Below are 21,580 nucleotides of genomic sequence, written 5' to 3' on the forward strand. Positions count from 1 at the left end.
GATAGACTATATCTGATAGGATTATAAGTAAATATTTAATCATTTCGAACTTTTATATTATTTGTATTTAGAAGAATTCTTCATACTATAATGCTTGCGCAACTTATAAGCTAAAAATACTCTAATTTTAGTTTATAAGTTGCGCAACATTTCTTCTAGTGTTGTTTGAATTACTCGTATTTAATCAATCTCTCTTTTATCGCTGAGCTCAAAGATAAGCGGAGTTCATTTTAGACGGAGTTCTAATCAAACTAAATAATAATTCAATGGTTGGATGCGATGCTTTAGCAGCTAGTACTTATTCTGCAGCAAATTTATTTTAAACCGTGTGTCAAAGTTATATTAAAAACAGAAATGTATATGATATATAGTTGACGAAACAGATGAAATATAAATATTTTTTGACGCGATGACATTTATAACCGCTTTGTTTTTACAGTATGCGCTGCAAGTCATATTTTTAGTGTTTTTAGTATCAGTATTAGTGAAAAAATTTCTAAAACACCATTCCGTAGATGCTGTAAATAAACTTCCCGGTCTCAAGCTGAGATCTTGCAATGTTCTTGGACATTTGGATGCAAGGATAAGGTTAATGCTACGAAGATTGCCCCTGCCAATTCATGTTTGTAAGTACAACTACGTTTATTTTTAAACGACCTTTTTTCCGACTCATTCGGATTTCTGACCCCCAAAATATAAGAGGTACATGGAATATGGAAAATATGGTCCCCATATATTGTTCAAGAGAGCGGTCCGAAATTCGGACCCCTATATGTAAATTTTATTTTTTGCGTATTTCGCCGTATCTCGAGAAATTTTTAAGCGAATTGAAAATGTTTTGCACATAACTATAAAATTAGGTTATCCAAAGATAATTCCAAGCAAAATATTGCTTTCAGTAAACTATTTCTTATTTATTATTATTTTATACAGTAATAGTGGAAAAATTTTGAATTGTAAGGTATAAAATTTTTTACGTCATCTTAAAAGATGTAATTTTGAATGGCATCATATAAATTTCGGACGAAATTGATTGAATCAAATTTTAAAGAGAAATAAAAATTTTTAAAATACTGCTTTTTTAAAAATCAATTTCATAGGAGCTGCTTGACCGATTTCATTAAAATTTTGTTTTTTTGCCATTTAAAACTACATTCTTTACAATGATGTTAAAAAAATTGTATACCTTACAATTCAAAATTTTTTCGACTTTAAAGAATAAGAATAAAAAATAATAAATATGTACTAAAACTGATATTTTGCATCGAAGTATCTTTGAATAAAAGAATTTTAATAATTGTGCCCAAATTTTTTCTATTAGTTTAAAAAAATATGGATTCGCTTAAATGATATTCTCGAGATCTGGCAATCATTATAAGCAAAAAATAAAATTGACATTCAAATTTTGGACCATTCTCCTTACAAACTATGGGGATCATAGTGCAAGCTACCCCCGATATTTTAGGGATCACAAATCCAAATCAGTAAAAAAATTATATGTTTATTCAGAGAAAATGCGTTTTTGTGTCTGATTTCACAACTTAAAATATCGTCTGTATTAATTAATTAGATTATTTGAGGTCACTTCCGTAAATCATTAAGATTAGATTCTAGAACGCGAAGATTCGATCATTAGATCAAAAGTTATTCAGGGTGATCCATTTTTTATTTTGCGCACTGTGCATTTAAATATTAAAGCTTTTTTTTTTTTGCTGCAAATATATAACGCTTCCTTACAATTCAATAATAATTGAATAATGATAAAAAAATTTTCCCTACTACTACGTTTTTCGAAACTAAATATATTGTATATTAATTTATTAGAGAATATTTATTAAAATACAAGTAACAAATTTATCCTCTATACTTGCTGTTATTAGAGCTCCAAAAAATAAACTTGTTTAAAATTTTTAACGAACACTTTACTTTTCTCGACTTTGTTATCTAATGAAACTTTTTAAATACATTATTATTTAGCTCTTGTTAAATTGTTGTTTCTATGGGAAAACTTGGTGAAAAAAAAGAAAATTCAAGTTTAAACATTGCATCGTTTACTAAAATTACATAAAGATTAATTATATATACTGTAAAATTATTTATGTTTACCATAAGATTAGTTATGTATACTATGAGATTATATACGTGTACCATAAGATTATTAATGCATGCCTTAAGATTAATTATGTATAAAGTAAGATTAATTATGTATACAATAAGAGTAATTATGTATACTATAAGATTAATTGTGTATATTATAAGATTAATTTTGTTTACTGAGAGATTAATTATATATACTATAACTAAAAATCCATTTACAGTGCTTAAAAACTTTTTATGAGTCGTTCATCGCAAAATTGAAGTATATTTTTGAAAACGGATTTTAAATAATAATCTCTTCGCAAATTAATGTCAGAAAAAAAAAGTTTTATCATATATTTTTTCCCAGTGCTTTTTTAATAGACCTCCGTTACTTTTAAAATGGGTGATATGAATAAATACAATAAATTTTTTTAAAAAAAATACATGCTTCAAAAATATGGAGTTAAGCCATTTTTTTCTATGAACGAAGCACTTACAGTGGCGGATCCAGGGGTGAGAGGGGGGTGTGTGGTCATAGGGGTCTTGACCTCCCCCCAAGTTGAAAAAATAAATAAACATAATAACTTTTTTTAATAGTTTACAAAGGAAATAAAATATTTTAAAAATTATTTAAGAGGGCATATACACCTAGGTAGATCGGAAAAATCGATATTTCCCCCCCATCTAATTATGCTCTTCACTGTTTCAAGAATCCATAAGATTAAAACGAAATTCGTCATAGTTTCATTGTAAACATTAATAATATTGAAGCGCTCTCAGCGCGCTTCAACAGGTTTAACCAAAGATTGTATAAAGATGAAGATGGGGCACTTGCGAAACTCGTAACTAAAATCTGGCAGCATGCTTGAATTATTAATACTTGAATTATTTATGTATTGTTCTATTGTTCATAATGAAAAAAATAAAGAGAAGGCTAGCATTAAAAACTCCAGTCTCTTTTTTTCTTCAAAAAAAATGTACAAAAATGTACAAAAAAAATTTATTGTGTGTGTGTGGGGGGGGGGGGATCTGAGTCTATGACTCCCCCCAGGAAAAATTTCTGGATCGACCCCTGCTCACTGTTCTAGCTAAAAATGATTAAATAGCAATTATTCAAACAAAAATATTAAATAATCGTAAAAAGGTAGATATTGAAACTGTGAAGTCTGAGAAAAAACATTTATGGATTATTTTTACCTAATACGGTTGAACATCTAGAATTCTATTCACGCCAGCTAGACACGGCTAGACCCACCGCGTGAAGTTATTTGTTCCCTGCAGTTGTGTACATCCTTTAGTTAAGAAGGCTAATTGGCGAATCATATAACCAACTGAACAGGGGCTCGAAACCCAGCGTTGACACCACAATACTTCTACCCTTCCAAAAATTTATGAAGATATACATGTGTCTTGCACTCTGCAATTGGTGACCCTGAACTATTAGATTTCGAAATCACGCATAAATAGTGCAGCACACAAAGAGCTATAATGTATGCTTTACTTTCATGGTTTCGAAAATCTGCTAGTTGTAAATGATTACAAAACCTTATAGTTTCGTGTACACAGTTTTTTTAATCTTATCAGTTTTAAGCCTGAGGGCCGGTTTTTTTTCGCTGTAATTTCTTAGAGTGTACTAAAATTAATTATCACTTATTACTAAAATTGTGCATTATTTACAACTTTTTAAGCTGAGAATTTAAATTTTATTAAATAGATGATTTCCTTGGAATGCATGGTTACAACACTTTGTTTCTAAAAGAAGGTATAACCCACGCATGGCAATTTTACTATCCATTTATTACCGTGTTTAAAGCAGATTTAGTGGAGGTGAGTTGCATTTAAACTAATATGTCTTGTAACACTTAAATATTTTCCGCATTTAAGAAATGTTTCGGGATCAGATCTTAAAAATAAATAAATAAATAAATAAATAAATAAAAGAAAGATCAGAAAATATTGTTTTGTTTTATTCTCATTATTCTGATTAAAATAAAGTTTTGTCTATGGGACCTTTAAGAATAAAAATTGTACGAGGTTCTTCTTATTTAAACTAATGTGAAGTTTTACAGAAAATTTTATCTGTTTTTCGGCATATTTTTTTTTTAAATTTTTTTTTTTAATATGACCACTTTGTACTTGTTCTTAGAGATGAGTAAGGGCTAACTTTTATATTTTTTAATAGCAGTTGCAAACTAATATTAATACAGCTAAGTATCAGTTACAGAAGCCGGATACTTTAGGTATTAGATGCATACCAATCTTAATGTAGATCTAAAACGAGAAAGTGAGAGCGAAACATTAAATACAACTTTGATTCCTTTTATTTATCTTAAAAGTTTACATTGAATACATAAACTTACCTAAAATTTTAATTCGTTTAAATTGAAGATTTCAAAACAATTTTGATATTAAACTAAAGCAAAAGTCGATTTAAATCGAATACAAAATTACAATTACTTGAATTATTTAAAAAAAAAAGATATTTAACACGCAATATATGCAGAAATTTTAAAACCTGCATTTGAATTTTAAATCCCTTAGCTAAAGGTCTTATTATTATCCTTTTTTTAACGGCAGGCACTGAACTTATCGTTCTTCGCCGGAAGTGCCGGGCCGGAAGTGTTGCTGATTTTGTATTGCCTAGTGAGCACCTTGTGATCAAAGTCAAGGAGGCGAAGTACATTACCCAAGTCATGCTGTTACAGATACCCGTTTATTGGGTGGGCCGCATTCACACATAACACACAACAGAGGACAACACACAGAGAGAAACATCCATGCCCTGAGTGGGATTCGAACCCGCAGCCGTTGACTTCGCAGTCAGGCAGGCTAACCGCTCGTCCACCGTGATATTATTAACGTCATTATTATGAACGTAACTTTATTATTATTATCGTAGTAGCAAAAGAAAATATACAGTTTGTTTAAATAAAATTTCAAAAAATTACGATTCTTGTTGGAAATATTTCAATATATTAAGATATTTATATTAAAATTTCATAAATATAGTATGTACTTTTCCACGGCCGTCATAGCCTGGTTAGTAGGGTGTTGGGTCCATGTCTATGGGGCCGTGAGTACGATACCCACATGCCGAAATCTATCCGTGCAGTAAATGGTGACTGAAGCTTGTTAAATCTGTCGGGGTTACAAAGTCCTTCAAGTTCCCATCACAAATCAAAACCTCTGGGGGTACTGAATTGAAGATTGTTGGATCTCTGGTACAGGTCAAAATTACGATCTGTGGATGTAAGAATGGGTCCACCCTATAAACGGGTTACGCCATGTGTGTGGCTAAAGTCATGCACTTAACCATAGATGGCGATACTGAAAAACAAGAAAAGCACCCTGTACCTCAAATTCGCTAAGTTTCACCAAGCAGACCTGCTGATATTGGCAAGTGATATTAGAAACAACAATCAATACATTTTTTTCATCTATATGTAGATAAATTCTGTTTGATCTTTAAAATATCAAAGATATAAGATAAAAACAGATTAGAATAAAATATATCTTGCTAAGTATGTTCAAATTTACGAGGGTTGTAAATTAAATAGTGGCAACTTAACCTTTAAACTCACAGAAGGACGGGCATGCGCAAATTAGATATGGGAGCTGTGAGGTGGGGCTGTTGTCGATGTGTAGAGTGCAAAAAAAGTCGATTAGCTTAGAAGGGTAGTTGTTGTGTGGCGTTAAAGTGAGGAGTTTCGTTTCCATCGCTCTAAAGCATGTTTTCAAAAGGTGATCAGCGGTCGTGGCTTACAATCGAGGTTGCCCGTGGCAAAAATACAACAGAATGCTATCGAGGATTAGTGGAAGCCTTTGGAGCAAATGCTTTACCATATAGGACAGTAGCACGATGGATTCAAGCATCTCGTCTTTTTTCGTCATTAAGCCTTTTCACAACATGCTTTAGAGCGATGGAAACGAAACTCCTCACTTTAACGCCACGCAACAACTACCCTTCTAAGCAAATCGACTGTTTTTTGCACTCTACACATCGACAACAGCGCCACCTCACCGCACCCATACCCTATTTACGCATGCGCGCCCTTTTGTGAGCTTCAAGGTTAAGTTGCCACTATTTAATTTACAACCCTCGTATTTATAGTTAGGCAGGATGAACTAAATTATGTGAGGCGAATCATTTGTATGTAAGGCGAACACGTAATAACCAATACGAGAAAGTTTGATAGTTAGGTAGTGAGATAGTTCGGGAGAATGAGAAAGGATTGCTACAGTTACAGCTTCAGATATCCAAAATGTAGTTATTCGAGACTAATCCAAAATCAATGAATTAAAATGGATGCGAGTTTGGTGACCTAGTTTCAGATTAGTTCCTAATGATACTCGCTACTTTTTATACATAATATTTTCATATGTTGTGCAATATAGAAATTAGAAATGTATTATAAAAATTCATTGTTATTCGAAATTATTTATAAATACCCTATTATTCAGGGCATTTTGAATCACAGTACAGAGATAAAGAAAGCCTGGTTCTACGATTTCTTGCATCCATGGCTTGGATTTGGTTTGTTAACGAGGTAACATTTTTCTCCTGCAGACTTCCTCAATTAAATTTAAAATGCAAATATAAAAATTTTTTTGATAGATTTTAAAAACTTTTGATAAATTTTAAAAACATTGCATTTTGAAATTGATATTATTGTGACTTTCTACACAGTTAAAAATTTTTGATCACTTAGAGCCATTTTATCATACAATTTGTTGCAACCTTAATGCATTACCAAACTGCAGAATTTCACCACATAAATTAATCCTAATTGTAGTTGGTCACACAACACTGTAGCATTGTACAATGGTTGCAGCAACTTTGCTTTATATTATGACTTAAATTACTAATATTATGACTCAACATTGAACCTAGTTTTTTTTTTTTTTGATGGACTATCGAACAATCGTTCTCAACTTGCAAGCAGACAAGCATTAAGGCAAACGAGGACAAAATTTAAAAAAAAAAAGAAAAAAGATTCAAATCGTATGGCTATGTAAGAGCCATATTGAAGCCTACACGACACGTGTTTCGATCGTGGTAGGAGGACCTTAATTTTGGCCTTAGTTAGTTTTTTGAATCTCTCTATCATCATACCATGGTTTGACTTCAACTGAGACCTGGTTAAGCTAAACACCCTGCACAAATATTATGGAAATTAATTCTTCATCAAATCGGCTGAAATTTTAATATATCGTAATTTACATCGTGCTCTACATTGTGCCCATTGATTAATGTGAATGTTGAGAACATTGATTAATGTGAACTATATTAGAGAATGGAGAATTACGTTTCATGATGATATCGGCTTCGTATCTTAGAAACAATAAATTTTTTGACTTCGTATTGATGAGAACTTTTCATCAGAATATTTTGAACTACAACTGCAAATTTGATTGATAATTAAATTCCGTTAGGTTTGTAACTTCAAGAAAGGAATGAAAAAGAATAATATATTGCAGAGCATGAACTAACGATTTAGAATGCCATTAATTTTTAGCCAGATTCAATTTTTTTTTATAAACACAAGTCGCTTCTAAAATAAGTGAATGATAATATTTTAGACCTTTTTTCCAATGTTATGTAGTTTATACAGATATCTTAGACTTTTTTTAAATTAAAAAATGGAAAAGTGATGGATAGCAAAACTTGTATGCTTTTCAATTAATAATCACATAGGTACAAAGAACTTATTGGTTCAGTGTTATTACTTGCGAGTTTCATGTTAGAACACCGTTCTCGTTATTACATCAAGGAAGGCATTCAGAGGAATTAGATATTTAAGATCATGATAATTCAGTGTGTTATAGTTATCATTTTCAACTTCAAATCAGATTTAGCCAGAAGTAAAGATATTTTCAACCATCGTTTTTAAATGATCATATTTTAGACCCTTTCCCTCTGTAATAAATCATATATATTTCTCCTTGTGCTTAGATTTTCTGTTTAAAAAAATGAAATAATTGACTAAAAACTAGGGTACTCTTCAAATACTATACACAAAACTTCCCACTAGTCACCATGCGGAAATTTGTATTTTACTGTATTAGTGCATTTTTTTTTTACGTACATAAGATTATTCATCAAACTCTAACTTACATAATTTTTTATAGCCACGGAGAAAAATGGAGGCACCGAAGAAAACAGCTGACATCAGCTTTTCACTTCAGTATTTTAAAGGACTTTCAACCAATCTTCAACAAACAATCGAAAATCTTGGCTGATATTCTAGATAAACATACCCATGATGATTTTATAGACATTGTACCTTTCATTACCCTATGCAGTCTGGACGTAATATGCGGTACGTAAAAATCATTATTTAAATTAAATCCGAATTAAATCGAATACGAATTAAATCTTTGTAAGGTTCGCGAAGTTTATAGAAAAAAAAACTGTAAATACTCGTACTCAACAGTAATACAACATTGTTTTTCGTAAGAATTTAAAAAATGCCGATATCTAGTACAAATTAAATTGCTTCCAAATGTTAAAATGTTAGAAAATTCAGATTTACTTTCTACTAAAAGGGATAGTCTAAATTTTATTATGTGTTGCTAAAATTTCAATTATTTCCTTTAAGCACCAGTTTTTTTTTAAAAATTTCTTAAAGCTATTTTTTTGCCCTTGCATTTTTTCTTCTCATTAATGAGGCGATTTTTTGATTTGGAAAAAAAATTATTTATCGTGATTCATTATAAAAATCAGATATAATAGCTAAAACCTTTCAATAATAATACATAAAAACAAGTAAGAAAGCCATCAATGTATTGAATAATATAGCTACATTAAAATGGATTTTATAGCAATAATTACAACTAAAAACAATGAAAATATATAAATATAGCAATAGTTGCCAAAAAAAATTCGTGGTTCTTATCTTTAAAAGAGCAGTGCTTTAGTATGAAAGTGGCTTTGATCGAGAATATCACATTTTTTGACATTTAATAATTGCTTATTTTGTTGCGTAAGGGAAAAAAATGTATAGTAGAAAAATAAATCTACACAATATTTCTAAAATTGTCATCTTGAATTGAAAATATATTAAAGTTTTTTGTTGAATAATTTAAAAATAATTTTTAAATTGGGTGTGAGAAGTATATTCTTAATAATAATAGCAAATAATAATGGCAAATATAAAAACAATAATACAAACAATAATAAAAGCAATAATAAAAACAATAATAAAATAATAATAATAATAATAATAATAATATAAGATGTCTTAACCGTAACGAAAATCAAGAAGAAACATTTAAGAACACTAAATTTTTGTTGGGAATTTTTAAATGCTTTTACATTTGCAGATATTGTGTATACTTCTTCTGAAATCAGTGATTAATCCTCTTTAAATGAAAGATGCAGGATACTTAACTCCATGTTTAAATCGTGAGATTACTTTCTAATGCTGAAAAATCTATAAATTATAACACTGGAAAGTTGAATCACCCTTGGAAGAAGAATCTGAGAGAGCTTTAAGGAAATAAGACAAGCTTGTTTTGTCAAAAGCTTTTCACATTTTGGAACTTCGATTGCAATTCATTTTAAGAAGAAATATAAAGTTATCACTTGCCGAATGAAGGTAATTTAATATGAAAATTATCTCAAGTGTGCAGAATTCGGCGTGAAAATAATCTTTCGCAATGACTAAACCTTCTAGGAACAAAATTTCGCATTCTCTAAATTTATTAGGAACAAAATATGTATGTACTTATCGAATTTCATTAAAATCGGTCCAGTAGTTCTAGAGATAATCGACAAAATAATCTGTAATTTCTTACACCAGGGTAAATCGCATATGTTGGATGTACTGAGTTCGGGCTTCCCCGAATTTTTTCTTGCCCGAACTCAGATCGGGCATTCCACAATTAGCACATTTGCATTGCCGAAACTGAGTTAAAGAGTCACAGGAAAGGGTTTAATAGAATTTTTCTTATGAATTAAGTTAATATTATAAACTGCATTTTTTTTTTAACACAGTCTTAAAATTTGTTACTTTTCTCAGATTACGTTGTCTCTTTATTTAATTTTTTAAACTTTTCAGATTCAATTGTTTACAGTTTATTATTTGTTTCTCTTTTAAGTTTCTCAGATTTAACAATTTCATTGTTTAATTTCTGTGATTTCTCAGATTTAATAACATTATTATTATTTTCAACCACTTTATTTTTTACTAAGTTTCTTTTAGAATCAATATTGGGAAAGGAGTTGAGCAGCCAAACACAGCCAAGTCATCCTTATTCGCAGGCTGTGCATGGGTAAGGGAATAGTTTATAATTATTTTATGATTTTATGAAAAAAAACGAGCCGAGAGGAAGAGGCCATGAGATTGCTAGATGATTTATATGAAATTTTTATGTAATTGTTCTCGTATTTTAAGTAGTTATTTAGAAATATTAACATCGATGCTTTTTATTGAGAAGAATATTTTTTATGCTTTAAAATTCTTAGATAAGCTTTTTTCCTTTAAATGCTTAAATGCTTCCTTAAAATCTCTTAAAAACTTAGAAGAAGAAATCAATACTTCTGACTTCATTGATTTCATACACGAAGGAAAAAGTTTTGATAAAATTACCGTACTATATAGTAATGACTATTGTGGTAAAAAAAAATCTTAATTTTTTTAATAAAACCAAAATTTACAGTATTTAAACCATTCATTCGGTAATTTTTCCATTCATATAGAAATAGTTTACCAGAAATTCTGTCTTTAAAAGTTGCAGTTCTTATAACCCCACATTTAATAAAAAATGTAAATCTGAAAAGTAAATTTTGCCGAATAAATAGTTTTTATTCCGTGCTTTAAATTATCATTGTAAAACTACAAATTTCTCCAGATTTAACAAGTTTTAACGTATATTATAAAATCATATTTAGAAAAAATTATTACAAAAACACTTCGTATTATCCATATTTATAGAGCAATATTATAAATATTATTATTTAATCCATATTTTGGATCCAATAGCAATCTAGTGTTCTCTTAGCAGTGATTCAAATATTATTAGAAAATCATGATTATTTTTGGTACATAAATGCTGTCAACATTAAATGTATAGTTTATTGCAAGAACAATTTTTTTTTCATCATATTGGTTACAAAAAATTAGTTCATAGCTTAGGGATTTTGATAAATTAAATTTTAATATGTGACAAAATGTTTGTTGATTGAGGGATTAATTATTTGCTGTCATCTCGGATTTAATATTAATGCATAATGTTTCATGGCAAGTCCTCAATATTAATTTTTCATAATAACTTTGAAGCCAAAAATGTGTTTTCAAGAATTTGGCGACGTTCGTATAGCAAAAGCATAGTTATAAGCATATTTTATAGTGAAAAGTATATTTTATTATAATAACTCCTTGTTTATTTGATTGTTGTTATCGAATTAATTTTACTTAATTGACAGTTATTGATTGATAAGTCAAAATAGAACAAACACTTATGCATTATCTTTAATTAAGGTATTTACAACAGAAAATTTTTTGTAGAGTCACACTTGAGACATCTTTCTTGTATATATTTTTAATATTTCAAACAACTTAAATTTTATAATTACATGATTCAAAGAGTTTTCAAAAAATGTTTTATGAAATAATTCTAAATATAGGCTAACTGGTGCAGTATTTGAAAGAATGCATAGTCCATGGCTCTGGTTTGATTCTTTGTTTTCTATTTTACCATTTGGTAAAAAATTTGCTAAGAATAAAAGCATCTTGCATGAATTTACTAATCAAGTAAGTAAAAAAGTTTTTGAATTTATATCAATGATTTAAGGAGGCATATTTTTCTATTTTAAATTGTAATAATGAGGGAACGAAGAGAAGAATTGGGTTAAAATTACAGTTAAAATTATTATGGTTATGACATTTCTGATAAAGGAAGCATAATTTTAGTAACAAAACCAAAATATATGGTATTTAAAATATACATAGAGTAATTTTTGGTAACGATTTACCGGAAATTCTGTTTTTCAAAATTGTAATTCCTTTTACCACACACTTTATAAACAAATGCAAATTGAAAAGTAAATTGAACCGAATAAATGTTTTTTATGCCATGCTCTAAGATATCACGATAAAGTTAATAAATTTTACCACTTTTACGAAATTTTATTTCACATAAAACAATATTTTATACTTGTGTTTATCAAAATCATTACCAAAGTGCTTTGACAGAGTTATCGATCTTTTTGGTGTTCCAATAGACCCAAAAAACATAGTACATTTTACCACATTCTGATAGTTTTATTCTACTTTTTTCTCAGTAATGCTCAGCCCCTGCTAATGATTGAGATAAGTTGATGTGCAATTTAAGATTTGTATAAAAATTTGTAAAAATTGGTTTTGTTTTGCAAAGATTATAATGAATGTTATTCCAGGATTTTTACTTAGGGCTGCTTACAAAAATAGTAATGTTAATAATATTTCTTTTTTCATTATCAAGAGCATAAATTTTAATGTTGAGTTTAGGTAGAAGACGTCATAATGCATGAGTAAGTAAATAAATTAGATTCTTCACAAATTTTGTCTTCATTTGTTAATTTTTTTACAAGTTTATATCGATGGTTACTTTAAACATTTGAGTTTTCTCTAGAATGCAGTTTCCCCAATTATCTGATTTTCAAAAAATTCATTCGATTAGAAAAACCCGGAATCTAAACCGGCCGAAACAGCGGTCGTCATTTTACAAAAAGACATGTTATTCAATCAGCCGACTATAAATAAGTTTTGTTCTGGTTAACTATGTTACTAAGTGGTGAAATAAAGTAAAAGTACTACCTTGAGTGGAGACATTATTCTTACAAGTTGATTTGGTTCCCCTAAATTTTATTTTTATAAACAGAATATTCCAATATTCGTTATATCGTTAATAAAGGGAGTTGACTCTATGAAATTGTCAAGATTTTTAAAAATATCCATATTGATTGAGGTGCTTATCTGTCTTAAACTCCCTTTAAAAATTGTTGCCCAAAATGTAATTAAACATTACATTCTGCAACCAAACCTTATTTTTTCTGACAGCAGAATTCATGTAATGAATCTGTAGCACTATTTTCATAAATTCGAATTTATCTGCAACTTTAATGCAGTCAGACGGAGATTATTTATTGTATAAATTTAGCTTAATCCAATATATAGCAAAATTTTCAAATATAAGGTCTTTAAAAACTATACCCAAGACTTTTTGTTTAAATTTCACTTGAATTATATATGATGATGCAGAAAAAGAAAAATCCCTATGAAGTTAAACCTGTAATTAAGTAACAGATGAAAAATCTTAAAGTTTGTTTATTCTTCGTTGTGTTCCCTAGATTCAGCTTCTTAATTTTTACTAGAAACAAGTTTGAAGATTAAACATCTTAGTCATTTTATTAAAGGAATCTCAACCATTTCCATTCATATAATTTTTTGCTTTATAAAAAGAAAACCGAAGGGAAAAATAATCTGCAGAAGATAATCTGCAGATGTTGTAATGATCTGCAGAACCCGCTGCCATATTGGAGAGTTTCTATTACCGGTGTTATGACTCTTAAAATAAACAATTTCTACTGTAATGACAGGATTTTGAATTCGCCTTAGTTGATCATTAATCATCATCAGAACCAGGGTTCCATCCTCGGTGGCGGCTTGAAGCCCATTCAGCTTCAGTTCGATATGTACGAGCTTGTCTGTGGAAATGAAGGTGATTGGTGTACTGGCTTGCTTTACTTTTTGATTTTATATATTTTTAATCTCTTTTTTTTCAGATGATTGCCGAAAAAAAGCATAAAAAAATCAGATTAAAAAATTCGAATAGTCCTTTGAATATAAACTGTGCCGATGATGACATACAGTATAAGAGGAAAAAAAGAGCGCTGTTGGATCTTTTGCTGGATGAGCTCATTGACAATGATTCAATAACTGAAGATGAAATTAGAGAAGAAGTAGATACTTTTACATTTGAGGTGATTTTATACAAATGTTTAATTTATTTCAAATCAAAGATTTGTTTTAATTTTTTTTTTTTGTAAACAGGAGAATTCAATTATTTAAGGATCTACTTTATGGATTTATGCAAATTTGTTTTTCAACATTTTAAATTAGGTATTTTCCACACGATGTAACAATTTTTGAATCTTGTCAAGCTTTTTATATTTAAGCTTTTAAGTTTGTTTTGCTTAAAAAATAAAAGATTTTTGTCAGTACCTTATCATTGGATAAATGAAATTTGACTTTTGTGTAAAAAAAAAAAATATTAATTGAGCCATTTTCAGAAATATATTTTAAAAAAGGAAAAGATAAAAAATATTGCCTTTTTGTGCTGAAATCCTTGTGTGGAAATAAAATTTTCTAAATTTTCCTAGATGAAATTTCTTTCTTTTCCTGCTGTGACGGACAAAAATTCGTGTTCATCACAAAAAAGGTGATTTTTTTTGTACCCGATTTCAAAACCTGAAGCTTCATTAATTAATAAGGATATTTAAGGTAGGTCTGTTCCCTGAACAATTTGGATCATCAATTAAGTGTGTGAAAATCCGACAAAAAAATTATAACGAGTATTTTTTTGTCAGCTGTTTACTAATGCAAGATGCGAAAAATATAGAAACTGATATTACAATGCATTCATTACAAAATATATGTCTGTAGATTTTTACCTTAACAAACTGTGGCTTTATCTATGTTACGTAAGAGTGCTCCCTTTATGAAAGCTGGTAATACAAGACAATTAACCAGCAATAGCTGACAATTAAATGCTTAATCCATTTATTTTAATTTCAAAATAATAATAAAGATTGAATGATGTTTATCGCTTCATTTTCTCATTCAGAAGAATAAGTGCACCTTCACAATTCCATTTGTGACAGTAACATTTTTAAAACTTTATTTTTTGCTAAGAACCACCATTAAGGTCATAAAACCTTTCTAAGCATCAAGTTAAAAATGCACGAATAAATGAATCATGGATTACAGGAACCACTCAATGATATCCTTGGATTATTTATTCTTTTTAGGGCCATGACACCACGTCTATGAGCATGAATTGGACACTATATTTAATTGGACTCCACCCTTGGATTCAGGAAAAACTCCACAATGAATTGGATATGATTTTTGGAGAAGAAGATCGGGACCCCACTGACGAGGATCTGAAAAATATGAAATATTTGGAATGCGTTATTAAGGTATAATATTGGATTTTACATTAAAGCATAGGACTCGCTTTTATCATTCTTTAGAAGAAACATAAAATTTATGCTTTTTAACTATTAATTTATGCTTTTTAACTTTTTAACTAATTAATTTTTGCTATGAATTGCAAAAGTTTCAAAATTTTAAAAGATAATTTTCGTTATTATTTTTATATTCAAAATTTTTTATTTTATTTTTTATTTTGAGAATATTAAAGTTAAAACTCTAAATTTTTAAATTTTTTTCATTTCAGGAAGCTTTAAGGCTATATCCATCAGTACCCGCTTATGGGCGAGAAGTGACAGAAGATCTAGATTGCAGTAAGTGATATAAATGTACTTTTCATTTAGCACGTTTAATTATGTATCGTAAGTTTTGGTATGCATATTCTTAGATTTTAAAAGTCCTTGGTTATTGCCGTCCATTAACATGATGTGCGTCCTAAAAGTGGAAGTGAATTAAATTTTAATAGCTAAGTATATATAGTAAATTTTAATAGACAATTAATGAACTAAGTTTTAGTTGCCAAGCGTATATGATACACTTTATTGGCTAAGCAAAATCCTACACTGTTTGAATTTTCATTCTAATAGTGCGGTAAAATTACCGGTAGCTGTCTGTACATTCAATTACCCTTAACGTTCATGGTTAGGAACATTTTTTTCTGTTTCAGTTTTGAAATTAGTATGGTTAAAAAACCGTGAATACATAACTATTTGGTAGTCTACATTTAGCATGGTTTCTAAACTGTAAAAAAAATTTAACTGGGCATTGGGATTAGGTTACTTAAAACTTTTTCTGTTAGGTAATGGACATTTGCGTTAAATTATAGTTGATTTCTTTTTCAAATAAACTGTGGAATGAGGCTCAATTAAATTTCTGGTGGTGCCATCTATCGCAAGAAATGAGAAAAGCTAGACTTTATTGTATTAAGAATCTCTTAAGTGCTGTCATCAATGCGTGAATAAGACATTCGTATTTTAATAACAATGAATGCCCGATTGGGGAGAGCAGGATATAGGAAATTCGTCATGTGTTGAAGAAATAGAAGAAACATTGTGGTGTCAACACAGGGACTCGAACCCCCGTTCCGTCGGCCATGAGAGTGACATATTAGCTCACTGGATTACAGTATGTACCCAGCTATTAGAAACTAAGTGTATTCATAAGTTGTGGGGTGGGTAATATACTATATTTTAATAGCCGAGCAATGTACTAAAGTTTAGCAGCTAAGCAACGAATCAAAATTTTAAATTGTGTGATTGCCTCTGTAAAGACTTTTCATCTACTTTTTTTTACAGTATACTACGTAGGAAATTTTTAATCTACTTTTTCTTCGTTCATGATATAATGTATGTGATGGTCCTTGTGGAATAATTAACGTTCTATTTTCCTGTAAATTTAGACGGTTTCATTATACCGAAAGGTTCAACGTGTTTGGTGAATGCTTATATATTGCATAGAGATTCAGAATGTTTCCCAAATCCAGAGAAGTTTGATCCGGAGAGATTTTCATCTGAAAATATTACTGGGAGGCACCCGTTTGCATACGTGCCATTTTCTGCCGGACCACGAAACTGCATTGGTTAGTAATTTATTTTTCTATTAAAATACAATAATTTTTTTATTTTATGATCTTCTACTGATTGTGTCGCACATTTTATGCTTCTAAGTTTAAAGTCTTCTTTCTTGTAGTGTTGGCTATTTTTCAAATCCAGCTATCCTTTCATTTCATTACGATTAATATATTAATTAAATATACTTACATAAAATTATAACAATTATACATGAACAAAATGATATTTTTTATCGACTTTTAAGAAACATTTTTTTCTAAGATCAAGAAGGAGGAAAGGCTTAGGTCCATACACGCTGATTCTGAGAAAAACCGAATTTGTGCACGGACAGGAATTGTTGTCTTCGAGTGCAGTTCTTCTTCACTGCACAATAACTCTCGGGGGGTACCGAGTTTATTTTCCATTGTTCTGATTCCGATTCTATTCATTCCGATTTTACAGCCATGTCATTGATTTTCAAAAATTTAGTAACCCTCAAAATGCACCTGAAGATAAATCAGCCGTAATGTTTAAAAAAAATGGACATGAGCTGTTTTTTCTCCTTGATTTTCAATGATGAATGAGAAGCAATTACAGGGCTTGTTGAGCATAGTGAACATGAAGTGTAACCTCCTAGTACATTAACGAAATTTTTATTTTACAAGTACACGAAGTACAACTTTTTAATCTTGCTATTCTTCAATAATTAGAACTCGAGACACATTCATGGTGTTAAAAAGTTAAGAAAAATATATGACAATTAAACATCCCCATCAGCAAAACTTAAGCATTTGCTGGATTTCACTCCAACTATTACTAAATTGAAACCAAACATGATGGTATAATGTAATGTTAGCCTGATAAATTAAAGTATAAATGCAAAAATCTTTATCCAACTTTAGATATTTTTAAAGCATTAAAATATGTATCAGCAATGTATAGGTTGTTGTTGTAGTTGTAGTTTATTTACGTCGCACTAAAGCTGCACAATGGGCTATTGGCGGCAGTCTAGGAAACATCCTTGAGGATGATCCGAAGACACGTCATCACAATTTTGATCCTCTACAGAGGGTATGGCACCCCCGCTTCGGTAGCCCGACGACTTACACGCAAAGTCGAGTACTTTACGATAGAACACTTTAACGAGGGTCAATACCGCACACCCTCGGTCCCAACGCAGACTGATCCAAGTGGTCACCCACCAGCACACTGACCGCAGCCAGTGATGGCTGACTTCGGTGATCTGCTGGGAACCGTGTCTTAACGTCCAGTCCACTGCGGGGCGCATTGTATGGGTAAAACGGGTAATCTTATTATACGTTTTCTCTATCAACTCTATTTTATGTTCAAAATAGATTTGAAGAGTTGATACTTTACAAATTATGTAATGTTTAATGTCTATATGTTGATGCTATAATGTCTGTCCATACCTTAGTCATAGTTATATTATGATTCCTTTTCATTTAGGTTAAAATATTGGCCTAAATACATTGAATACTATGCATTGAATGAATATGACATTAAAAAATTAATTCAGTACAATAAAGTATGATAGTTGACATTTTACTCTAAGCTAATGAAATCTAATCAGATTTAGATAAAATCTTTTTTTTTGTTTTATACAAATGCCTACCTTAAGAAGAGTCATTTAAAAAAAGTTAGTCATTTGATGAAAATTAAATTTTCATAAGTTTCACAATTTTCTTAAATTGCAATAAAAATTATATGATATTTTTATTATTTATTATCTGACATTTTTTCTTTAAAATGGTACAAAATATAGTCATAATCTGTTTTCTGTTGAGATTAAAGTTTGTCACAAATGGGAATTGATAAAATGCACCACTTTCATTGCTATGAAAATCAGTTATACTGAATATTATTATGTAATGTTTGCTTTTTGCTTAGGTCAAACTTTTTAAAGAATAAGAGACACATATTAACGGAATTGGTTATTTGATATTTTTTAAATAAATTTTCATATCTAAGCAGTCCTAATAATTTTCATTTAGATCAAAACTTTACCACAATTAGTAATAAGACTAAAGAAATACTGAACGTACACCATTTTTGTTTTTCAGTAGTTATGTTACTCAGTTATAATTATGGAGAATGTCCGTTTTTATTTGGTCAAAATTTTGTCGTTAACAAAAGAGGACGCTGTAATTAAAGCAATTTGACACTAAATTGCCTAAAGAAGTCATTTTGACTGCTTTTTAATTTAAATTAGAAAAGCAATGATACAATTCCTTGGAATTTTGTGACTTTTTGTACAACAGATAATTTTTTTATTGTTAATATTTACTAATAGCTTGTTATGTAACTGTAAATAATGCAAAAAATATTAAAAATTAATTTTAAACAAATTTCCTTGCACATTAGCTATTATTTCCCAATCCAGTAATTTTGACTGCTTTCGGGCAGTATAGGTATTTCAGACTTTCTAGTGTCAATAAGCAAAATTATTTCTAATAGTAATTCTTCTTAGTAATCTTATCTTATAGAAATCTTATCTTATAGTAATCTTATCTTATAGTAATCTTATCTTATATTAGACACAATTATACAATATTTGTTTTCCATTTAGGTCAAAAATTTGCTCTTATGGAAGAGAAAACCATTCTTTCTACCATACTGAGAAGATTCAAAGTGAGATCTTTAGATGCAAGAGACCAAGTCCATCTTATAAATGAACTCGTTCTTCGTCCATATAAAGGATTGAGGATACAAATTAGACAGAGGCATCAGGATTTCGACTTCCACTTAGTATATTAACGAGCATAAAATTGTTATATCAATGAAATTATTTCATTTTATTTAACAAAATAAACGAGAACATTGCAGTATTATTGAATTACAAAAGCGTATTGGTTGAATGCCTCACCCACTTCGAAGAAAAGAGTGGTTATGGATTGGAAATACAAAAATTTATGTCACCGCGTCTCTCATAAGTGATGTTTATGTTATTTTATTTCAATAAAAGACTTACTTCTACACTTGTCGCTTGTATTTACAGATAAAAGTTCAAATATAAGTCTGAAGTTATACAGGATAAGTTTAAACTCACGCACTTCAAAGTTTAATAGTTTATAATTTAGATAAAACTGATTTACTTCTTGAAGGTGACAATGAAGATTGTCTGGAACGTGTTATAATCAATACCAGTTATCTCCTATTCAGAAGCTTCATTTGAGAAGGGTTTGTTGTTTAAGGCGGCTATTTCACCGGAATAACATGTAGGAATAAAATTTATACCGACTAAAAACATTTATAACTTTGAAACTATTAATGAACTGAAGTATTCCTATCCATTTCTTAAAAAATATATTGGAATCAATACCTCACTTGCCTGCGTAGCAATGTCAGACGCATAAATATGAATGAGGCAGAATTTGTACTGTCTCTATATAAAAGAAACTTAAATAACTAGTTAATGATTAGATATATCGACTTGGGTGTCATTTTCATGCGCATAAAATGTTACATAGGAAACATATCATTTCTCCTGCCCAGATACGCAGCTGACACCATGCCATATCTTTGAGTGTCCAGCAATGATTACTAATCTGAGAGAAATAGGAGTCTTGCCGTCATTGATAAACCTTTATGACGATAATACCAAGCAAATCGCAGATGCAGTAATCAGGACGCATGGAAACATTTGATTCGGCTACGTCATAGACTCGACAAAAAAAAAAATATATATCATTTCTCCAGATAGCAACGGATATGTTTTGACACTTTTGCCTCCCCTCCCTAAGTTAAATCTCTCTCTCAGAAATTAAAGCTCATTTCTTGGGAGGGTGTTAATTCCAGACATTAATATTGGGCCCAAATCAAATTCTTTGCAACTTTTAACAGCTTTCCCATAACTATTTCTATTTGCAAATTTATCAGATTGAGGCCTCAAAGTTTAGGCCCATATTATACGAATCAGTAACCAGAGATTTGTAAATAGATCTTGTTTCGGCAAAGTTTAAGACTTCTTCACGAAACTTTCATGCTTGTCTATTTCTTAAAGGCAAAAATAAAACTAGAGAGTTGTTCAAAATTTCATTTTCTTGCCATTTTAAGATCAATTTTAAGGTCAAGTTTTCAGTTTGGAAATTTTTGTTCAGTTCTCGTATTAAAATAATTACACTATAAAAGAGGATATTTTCTATTACGAACACACACTCTATTGGATTTCGATCTTTATTTGCCTTTTGAGAAAAAAGGGAGATAAACATTGTGAAATAATTACTAAGCCCAACGACATTTTGCTAAACATTTTCAGAAGCCAACGACTTCTTTATTTCTTATTTCATCATAAGTTTGTAATTGGGAAAATGGTAAAGAGAATTTGCAGTTATCACTATTCTGAGTTCTTCATGATCAATAATAAAATAATTTTTTTTCTAACCTTTATTTTACAATCAACACTAAAAGAAGGTCAAGTCACCTGTGCTAATGGGTGAGTAAGTTTGTTCACATTTGCGCAAGCAATTTTTTATTAAGTTTATAGGCGTAAAAGGGAGAAGGTTTAGTTTTATTTGTTTAGTTTAGATTTTTTTTCATCGACAACTGAAGAAATAAAACTTGAAAGTCAACACAAAAGGATTAAAAAAAAGAGCTTGTATGAGAAGCTTTTATTTTTAAATCAGCTTACTTCATCTGCTAAACACTGTTGCAATAGCAAATACTGATTTTTACTCGTTTTCTTTCTATTCAAACAGTTGATCAGTTGACGCTCTATAACGACCCCTGAAATGCGAA

General features: G+C 29.8%; 1 protein-coding gene across 2 annotated transcripts; it reads left to right on the forward strand.

The window, feature by feature from the left end:
* Positions 1-189: 189 nt before the first annotated feature.
* On the forward strand, positions 190-19,847 carry LOC107446851 (cytochrome P450 4V2). Of its 2 annotated transcripts, XM_016061623.5 has the most exons (11): positions 190-626; positions 3,794-3,906; positions 6,541-6,626; positions 8,209-8,399; positions 10,284-10,353; positions 11,708-11,834; positions 13,847-14,044; positions 15,092-15,262; positions 15,523-15,589; positions 16,675-16,854; positions 19,413-19,847. In XM_016061623.5, the coding sequence occupies exons 1-11, from the start codon at positions 410-412 to the stop codon at positions 19,598-19,600; spliced, it is 1,608 nt and encodes a 535-aa protein (XP_015917109.4). In that variant the 5' UTR covers positions 190-409; the 3' UTR covers positions 19,601-19,847. The 2 variants fall into 2 exon arrangements, with proteins under 2 accessions (XP_015917109.4, XP_042897915.2); XM_043041981.3 differs by lacking the exon at positions 3,794-3,906 and having other exon boundaries at positions 498-626.
* The last annotated feature ends 1,733 nt before the right edge of the window (positions 19,848-21,580 follow it).

Source organism: Parasteatoda tepidariorum, chromosome 6, assembly GCF_982258835.1.
Source record: "Parasteatoda tepidariorum strain Cologne lab strain chromosome 6, Ptep-v5.0, whole genome shotgun sequence".
NCBI lineage: Eukaryota > Metazoa > Arthropoda > Arachnida > Araneae > Theridiidae > Parasteatoda > Parasteatoda tepidariorum.

Coding starts and splice junctions, on each gene's coding strand:
- LOC107446851 (XM_016061623.5), top strand. CDS start 410: ATGACATTTATAACCGCTTTGTTTTTACAGTATGCGCTGCAAGTCATA. Junction 3,907..6,540: donor TTAAAGCAGATTTAGTGGAG/GTGAGTTGCATT, acceptor CCTATTATTCAG/GGCATTTTGAATCACAGTAC. Junction 14,045..15,091: donor TAGATACTTTTACATTTGAG/GTGATTTTATAC, acceptor TATTCTTTTTAG/GGCCATGACACCACGTCTAT.